This window comes from Charadrius vociferus, unplaced genomic scaffold, assembly GCF_000708025.1.
Source record: "Charadrius vociferus isolate BGI_N301 unplaced genomic scaffold, ASM70802v2 scaffold41, whole genome shotgun sequence".
Lineage (NCBI taxonomy): Eukaryota > Metazoa > Chordata > Aves > Charadriiformes > Charadriidae > Charadrius > Charadrius vociferus.
The window spans coordinates 1,646,074-1,654,837 of NW_009647013.1; the positions used below are offsets into that span (position 1 = coordinate 1,646,074).

Here is an 8,764-nt window from a genome sequence, read left to right on the forward strand (position 1 = left end):
CTGGGTGAAAGCCGTGTCTGCTCTACGCAGACCCACTAGAGCTGTGGCCAGGCGGGCAGAAGGAAGCGCTCTGACATACGTGAATCGGTTTTGACTCTTAAGATCTCATCAGAAGAGAAAAACAAGAGAAGTGGGGAGTTCCCAATCCTTTTACCAGGAATCGGTGATATCTTTGCTGGCTGGATTAGTCCATAAACTTTCCAGACTGACGAGGTTTGTGAGATGTTTATGAAAGGGTTTACTTGCTTCCAGGCGCTGTCGCACAGATCAGACGTAGGGCAGTTGCTGCCTTCTCCTTCGCTAACAGTTTCTTACAAGAATCACCGTGTGGGTTGTGCTCCTTCTCGCTCCTCAAGGTGGCCTTTGCCACGATGAGCTGAGGTGTCTTGGTAGAACTGGAGGTTGAACAGGTAGTAGCTAGCATGGTCCGTAGAGGATGTTTTGTCAGCAGTCAGCTAACTGGCAGAGGAATATTTGTTTCTTTTCTAGCAGAAAAGATTGTACTTCAGCTGAATAACACACTGTTGTAGCAGTATCACATTCATTTTCGGTCTCACGTTTGTCCTATCGCTACAGGATTTAAGGTATGTCTATACTGTTATTTAGGAGTGACCTTGAGATTCATCCTCAAATTACCTGAACCATGAAAGTCGTCTTTTCCCATCTCTTTCGTATCTTCTACTTCACACCATCATCCGTGTTGCTTTTTCTCTTATCCTAGTGCCATCTCAACAAAATATCATAGGTCATCTTGCAGAGGTCTCCTGGGAATTGTTCTCCTAACGGTCTCTGGCACCTTTCAGACTGATTTCTGCTTTAAAGGGGTCCAATGGAATTGGGATAGGAGGCTCGAGGAGCTGCAAGTGAGAGTTCTTGTGTTGGGGCTGGAGGGTTTTCTGTCTTGCAGCAGGAAAGACAAAGTCCTGTTATGTTAAAAATAAAGTGGTGTAAAGAAAGGTTGGGACGTGAGATCAGTTCTCCCCCTACTCTGTCCTTGGAGGTTTACGGGGTTGGAGGGAGTGTTGATTCGGGACAGAGACTTAAACTACCTGCCCCTCTACTCCACTCTGGGGAGACCCCACCAGGAGTACTGCATCCAGCTCTGGAGTCCCCAACAGAAGAAGGACATGGACCTGCTGGAGGGTGTCCAGAGGAGAGCCATGAGGATGATGCGAGGGCTGGAGCACCTCTCCCATGAGGAGAGGCTGAGAGAGTTGGGGCTGTTCAGCCTGGAGAAGAGAAGGCTCCGGGGAGATCTTATTGCCGCCTTCCAGTGCCTAAAGGGGCTCCAGGAGAGCTGGGGAAGGACTTTTTACTGGGGCATGGAGTGACAGGACGAGGGGGAATGGCTCTAAACTGGAAGAGGGCAGGTTTAGATTAAACATGAGGCAGAAGTGTTTCCCTGTGAGGGTGGTGAGGCACTGGCACAGGTTGCCCAGAGAGGTTGTGGAGGCCCCATCCCTGGAGGTGTTCAAGGCCAGGCTGGAGGTGGCCTTGGGCAACCTGGGCTGGTGGGAGGTGTCCCTGCCCATGGCAGGGGGGTTGGAACTGGATGGTCTTCAAGGTCCTTTCCAACCTAAACCATTCTGCGATTCTATGAAAAAATAGGTGGTCGTGGTAAAAACACAGTCAAGTTAGAAGAGGTCTGGAGAAGGGCAGCGGGAGCCATAAAGAGGTGAACAGCCGTGCTGTAAGGAGGGACTGGAGCGGAGAGCAGTCTTCAGTCTGGAGAGGAGAGGGCTGAGGGGGGTGCTCAAGGTTTGTGAAATCTTGGAGGCAGTGGATGAAGTGAGTGCAGAATTGGTGTTCACCTGCTGTCAGGATTGCTACCCACTGAAACCAGTAGATCCGGTGCGCTTCCCAGACACTAGATCCAACGCACTTCCCAATGTTCTGGCAGGGGGGGGGGACTAGATGATCTCCAGAGGTCCCTTCCACCCCTGACCATTCTGTGACTCTGTGACAGCGTCTCCTGTTCCCACTGGTGGAGGCAGAGCACTGGGCTCCATGGACCGTTAGTAGTGACCAGTGAGAAATTTGGGGTTTGTTTTTTTTTTTGCTCGATAAGCTTGAGACCAGTCATGGAAGTGGTGTAACCAGCAGTGCCTGCCGCAGAGTTCATGAGTTGGCTGTTTCTCTAAAGAATAAAGAGAAAAAATCCCCACATCCGTAGGCTCGTCCTGTGACCGTTGCCTGCGTGTAGTATAGCATTTAAAAGAGAAAAAAAAGGGAGGGGAAAAGGTTTTTTATTTTTTCAGTCTCCCATTGAGAGGACTGATGTTTCTTGAAGGATAGGCTCTGACTCCCTTGCCTGCTTTAAACATGTATATCATGAACCTTTCTATAATTTTGCTGTCCGTGGAGTGGCTGTTTTGTCACTTGTTAGGAAGTGAGTCTTTCAGAACAGATGACCATCACTTATCCTCTGATAAATGTGCTTTTTTTTTTATTTATTCTGTAGGTTTCATGTGGATAAACTCTCTTCCGCACACGTGTACCTTCGGTTACACAAGGTAATCCTGCGACGTGTGTATTTAAAAACATTAATAATCCCCCACATAAGAACTGCACATGCCCGTTCTGCTGTGATTCCTGTGCCCAAGACCATCTTTATCTACGTGAACCTTTGAAATCCGCAGGGCTCCCTAAGGGTGGGGGTAACCACCAGCGTGGGGAGACTGAATTTACAGCCTCTGTTACCAAATATTGTGGGGAGGAGGGGGAAGTTTGGTGTGGGCCAACAGAACGCTTGATTTCTGGCTTGACACCAAGTGTGGCACCAGTATAGGTTAGGGGTGGACCTGCTGGGAAGTGGTTCTGAGGAGAAGGATCTGGGGGTCCTGGTAGATAGTGAATTGTCCATGAGGCAGCAATGTGCCCTGGTGGCCAAAAAGGCCAATGGCATCGTGGGGGGTGAAGGGAAGAGTGTGACCAGTAGGTCGAGGGAGGTCATTTTCCCCCTCTACTCGGCACTGGTGAGGCCACAACTGGAATGCTGGGTCCAGTTTTGGGCTCCCCAGTTCAAGAGGGACAGGGAACTGCTGGAGCGAGTCCAGCGAAGGGCAACCAAGATGACTGAGGGACTGGAGCATCTCCCGTATGAGGAGAGGCTGAGAGCGCTGGGACTCTTTAGCCTGGAGAGGAGAAGGCTGAGGGGAGACCTTATTATGGCATACACGTATCTAAAGGGGGGGTTGCAGGAGGATGGAGCCAGACTCTTCTCGGTGGTTCCCAGGGACAGGACGAGGGGCGATGGGCACAAGTTGGAAGAGAGGAAGTTCCGTTCCAACAGACGGAAACCCTTCTTTAGGGTTGGGGTGACAGAGCAGTGGCAGAGGCTGCCCAGGGAGGGGGTGGAGTCCCCTTCTCTGGAGGTTTTCAAGACCCGCCTGGATGCAGTCCTGAGGGATGTGCTCTGGGCAGTCCTGCTGTAGCAGGGGAGTGGGGCTGGGTGGTCTCGAGAGGTCCCTTCCAACTCGGAAAATTCCGTGATTCTGTGATTCTATCTATCTAGGATCCATCACCCCACTAAACCTGGGAGAATACCTTTGAGAAAAACAGGGTGCAGATCGCTAAATTGCTTGTGGTGCTTCGATCCTCCACTTAAAAATGCCATGGAAGACTCCAGTCTTGTAAAATGTGGAGCGTGGCTGTGTTTGCAGAGCATCGTGCCCTGCTTCCCGGCCTTCGCGTGCTCATGAGTCCCTACAGCGCCGCAAGCCCCTCACGTTGCTTTGCTCTGTCACAGGGGCAGACGGTGGATGACATCCCTAAAGAAGTTTTGATAGACTGTGCCCACCTGGTGAAGGCGAACAGCATTCAAGGTAATACTGATTCCGGGGAGATCGGGGTGAGGTACTTGTGACAAGCGTTTCTGATCCGCACGAGAGAAGGATTTGGGGGTCCTGGTAGATAGTAAATTGTCCATGAACCAGCAATGTGCCCTGGTGGCCAAAAAGGCCGATGGCATCCTGGGCTGCATAGGGAAGAGTGTGACCAGTAGGTCGAGGGAGGTCATTCTCCCCCTCTACTCGGCACTGGTGAGGCCACAACTGGAATGCTGGGTCCAGTTTTGGGCTCCCCAGTTCAAGAGGGACAGGGGACTGCTGGAGCGAGTCCAGCGAAGGGCAACCAAGATGACTGAGGGATTGGAGCATCTCCCGTATGAGGAGAGGCTGAGAGCGCTGGGACTCTTTAGCCTGGAGAGGAGAAGGCTGAGGGGAGACCTTATTATGGCATACACGTATCTAAAGGGGGGGTTGCAGGAGGATGGAGCCAGACTCTTCTCGGTGGTTCCCAGGGACAGGAGGAGGGGCGATGGGCACAAGTTGGAAGAGAGGAAGTTCCGTTCCAACAGACGGAAACCCTTCTTTAGGGTTGGGGTGACAGAGCAGTGGCAGAGGCTGCCCAGGGAGGGGGTGGAGTCCCCTTCTCTGGAGGTTTTCAAGACCCGCCTGGATGCAGTCCTGAGGGATGTGCTCTGGGCAGTCCTGCTTTAGCAGGGGAGTGGGGCTGGGTGGTCTCGAGAGGTCCCTTCCAACTCGGAACATTCTGTGATTCTGGTTTTTGGATCAAACCACCTGCTGTGGTGCTCTCTGTTAAGCCTGTGCCTGCGGGTCTTACAGGAAGCAGATGTCGCTTGCAGCTGCCGGGGCTGCCCGTTACACTTTCGGAAGGAGGGATTTTAAATCTCGGAAAGTCCCGTTTGTGCCTCCATATTGCTGTCGGAGCCAAGGAGGCCTTGCAGTCTCTTCTCTAACACCACCTTGGGGCCCCCTTCCATAGCAATTGCTCTGCTGGCAAAGATGATCTCCATCTGGAGTTCGTTAACACTGCCGCAGCGCTCATGTTACTGCAGAAAATGATGTCGTGGTGTTCTTCTGTTTCACTGTAACACTGGAAGGACTTCTCCCTTTTCTTCTTTCTTGCCTAGCTAGTAATGTTTGTGACAAGAATAACTGCCGGTTTCCATGCGCACGCAAGACTTTAAGGCCTCTTTCGGCAGGCAGGGAATGGAAATGTTTCCCTCCTTTCTTTCTCCCTTAGGTTGCAAGATGAACAACGTCAATGTGGTGTACACGCCGTGGACCAACCTGAAGAAGACAGCGGACATGGACGTGGGGCAGATCGGCTTTCACAGGCAGAAGGATGTAAGTGTTTGCACTTACAGGTGTCAGACTGGAACGTTTCCGTGTTAGGAGCAGGGTGGATTGTCTTCAGCGTTTGCCCTAAGCCAGGGAATCCTTAACCTTGTGAAATTCAAGAAGGGTAAGTGTAGGGTACTGCATCTGGGGAGGAATAACCCCCTGCACCAGTACAGGTTGGGGCTGACCTGCTGGAGAGCAGCTCTGTGGAAAGGGACCTGGGAGTCCTGGGGGACAACAGGATGCCCACGAGCCAGCAATGTGCCCTGGTGGCCAAGAAGGCCAATGGCATCCTGGGGGGCATCAAGCAGAGTGTGGCCAGCAGGGCGAGGGAGGTCATCCTCCCCCTCTGCTCTGCCCTGGGGAGGCCACATCTGGAGCACTGTGTCCAGTTCGGGGCTCCCCGGGTCAAGAAGGACAGGGATCTGCTGGAGAGGGTCCAGCAAAGGGCTACGGAGATGCTGAGGGGAGTGGAGCATCTCTCTGCTGAGGAAAGGCTGAGGGACGTGGGGCTGTTCAGTCTGGAGGAGAGAAGACTGAGGGGGATCTTCTCAACGCTGATCAATCCTTCAAGGGAGGTGCCGGGGGATGGGGACAGTCTGTTTCCAGTGGTGCCCAGTGACAGGACAAGAGGGAACGGGCACAAAGGTGACCATGGGCAGTTCCATCTCCACCTGAGGAGGGCCTTCTCTGCTGTGAGGGCGGCAGAGCAGTGGCACAGGCTGCCCAGAGAGGTGGGGGAGTCTCCCCCTCTGGAGCCATCCCAAACCCGCCTGGACGCCGTCCTGTGCCACTGCTGGAGGTGCCCCTGCTCTGGCAGGGGGGTTGGACTGGATGATCTCCAGAAGGTCCTTCCGACCCTGACCATTCGGTGATTCTGTGAATCACCCACTCGTGAAGCGCAAGAGAGATCCGGGGGGGGTGTTTGGACTTGCCCGAACATCACCTGAAAATCGGCGGTTGAGTGTCAGCCGGTAGCAGAGTGTAGCCGGTACAGCGTGTGTTTCCAAACCGCAGCACGGTGTAGCTGACGAGTCGTTGCTGATGCCGAATGGTATCACGTGTTAGGCTGTGCCATCTGCTTGAATTTTATCTCCGCTGAAATCATCTCTGATCACGGCTGGGGAGCCTGTCCGGAAGGGCTCAGGAGTTGGATTTGCTGTGCAAAGGAGGGCCGTGGGGGGTCCTGGAGGTGTCTGTCGCTGTGTTAGTTTTACCACCTCTGCTCCAAGAGCTGTCTCACCCTCTACTGCCTCTGAATTTGTTAAACCTGTAAAAAGGCAGAGCTGCTGAGCTTTGGTGGAGGGTCAGGGCAGTGTACTAAGCTATTCCCAAGCCTGACCTAGTGTCCGAAGATAACGTTATGCTTAAATTTTAGTTCTACAGCTTGGCTGCTGGGAGAGAAGGCTCTCTAGAGATGCAGTTGTTTGACTACAACAGGTCTTGTAGCCCGGCAAGAGACGCTAAAAACCCTGCAGTCAACAAGCAGCACGTGAGCTTCTCATCCCAAAACGGTCTGCGGAGACCTCCTGCCACCTCTTCAGGAGTCGGCAGAGACCGGTTCTTGTCTCTTGGCCTCTTTGTTGAGGCATGTGCCAAGAAACGAAATTAGTCATGCTTATGTATGTACTTAGCAATGTTTATGCTTCTTAGCTATGTGCTGCTGAGTGTTGGGAGTGGGCCTCCTTTTGCTGTTACACAACCTGCTGAGTAGGCCCCGGTGGCAGCGATTTTCCTGAGCATCTGTTTTTGTGGGATTCAGCCATGTGTAAAGTGGAAATAGGGTGTTTTCTTTCCGTTGAGAAAGCGCCGGAATAAAAGTATTCTTTGATAAGGATCATAGTTCTTTCCACTCCAAAGGTAAAAATGCTAACGGTGGAGAAGAAGGTGAACGAGATCCTGAACCGGCTCGAGAAGACAAAAGTGGAGCGCTTCCCAGACCTGGCTGCTGAGAAGGAAGCCCGGGACAGAGAGGAGAGAAATGAGAAAAAAGCCCAGATCCAAGAGATGAAGCGGAAGGAAAAGGAAGAGATGAAGAAGAAGAAAGAGCTGGAAGAACTTAGGTAAGTAATAAATTGTAGCGCCAGCTTTTGCTGGCGGTGGGAGAGAGTCACGGGTCAGCAGTTTCTGTTTAATAGCGGCCCGGCGTTACTCAGCGTTCAGCTGACCCGCTCTGGCATAGACGTCTGCATGGCCCAGTGAGTTCCTTTGTCTTCGGGATAAATACGTTTTCCCCGTTTCTCCTAAAACAAGCCTGGACGTTAAACCATTGTAAATAGAAAGGACCGTGTCTTTTGAAACCTGGCCCTAAGTTGGGTGAAATTGGGCCAGCCGCTTGGGCTCTCTCCGTCACTGGGATGGGAGCAATTCCTTCCAGCTTTGCGCCAGCCTTGGAAAGCGCTGAGCCTCCGCTAGAGTTCTTCAGCTTCCTCTTGCGTCCTGGTGTCGACTAAAACCTGCGTGAATCCTCAATCGCACGCTCCTTTGAACACGGAATGAGGGGTGGCGTTTTGAAATGTCATACTGACCTTTCTCTCCGTGCCGCAGCGTGTGTGAGCTTGTTTCCTCGGTACTGACGGCCCCGCGCGGCACTGGACGTATCCGCTGGCTGGCCCCAAAAGCTCCCTTTTAAGCTTTAGTAAGTCCTGTTTAGCTGTGAATGCCAGTGAAACCGCGATTTGAAAAACTGGGGGATTTCCTGAGTGATTCAACACGTGGAGAGCTCAGAGAGAAGGGCTTCGAGAAGCAGATTGAACTGAGCAGTCAGCAGCAGGCACGTCCGAGGAAGGGGCCTGCCTGCTGGTTTCACCTTGCCCCAGAGCTGCCTCTTGGCCCTCCCCCAAAGGAGAGGATTTTCTACCTCCTGGGATGACCTAGCTGGTAGTTCCTGAACGAAAATGTGGAGGAGTCTGCGTGGTGCCTGTCCTTTAATTAGCCAAAGAGTAGGAGATAAACAAATACTTGTCTAAACTGCTTGAGTCCAGAAAGGAAAAAAATGTGTTTTTCTGGCACTTGGTCCTGTTTTATCCAAATGCCTCTCTGTTGTGGGGGTTTGGAAAACGTATCGTTCAGGATAATGTCATTTCTCTTCCAGGAGCTACTCATCGTTAATGAAGGCTGAGAACATGTCCTCCAATCAGGTGAGAGCCCACAGAAACCTTTCAGAGACGGCTGAAATTCAATGCGGGATTCTGACGGTACAGCTCCCGCATTGCAGTCTGGTTTGGGTGACTCCTGCATGACAGAGCACATCTCCGTCACCCCTGCTCGGTGAAGGACATTGCCACTTTCCTCCGCTTTCTGAGAGTGCTCTGTTGTTTGTGTGCCAGCCAGGAGGAGCCTGTGCTGCTGGAAATGTGGGCAAAGTCCTCCCGGTCCCCTTCCCACCCAAGGTAGAGCTTTAAGTGTGGCACCAGGTTTGACTATCCATGTGAGCTGTTTGGGCTCATGAACAGAGTTCTCCCTAATTCATAGAATCATAGAATGGTTTGGGTTGGAAGGGACCTTAAAGACCATCCAGTCCCACCCCCCTGCCCCGGGCAGGGACACCTCCCCCCAGCCCAGGTTGCTCCAAGCCCCGTCCAACCTGGCCTTGAACACCTCCAGGGATGGGGCAGCCA

At 52.5% G+C, this 8,764-nt stretch overlaps 1 protein-coding gene across 1 annotated transcript in view; it reads left to right on the forward strand.

Annotated features, from left to right (window-relative positions):
- The window catches only part of CCDC25 (coiled-coil domain containing 25), a 14,509-nt gene that overhangs the window by 2,918 nt on the left and 2,827 nt on the right, over positions 1-8,764 (forward strand). Inside the window, exons 3-7 of the mRNA XM_009895456.1 lie at positions 2,462-2,513; positions 3,749-3,824; positions 5,047-5,150; positions 7,005-7,207; positions 8,239-8,284. Of these exons, the coding sequence (XP_009893758.1) occupies positions 2,462-2,513; positions 3,749-3,824; positions 5,047-5,150; positions 7,005-7,207; positions 8,239-8,284 (481 nt within the window). The remainder of the gene's footprint in view (positions 1-2,461; positions 2,514-3,748; positions 3,825-5,046; positions 5,151-7,004; positions 7,208-8,238; positions 8,285-8,764) is intronic.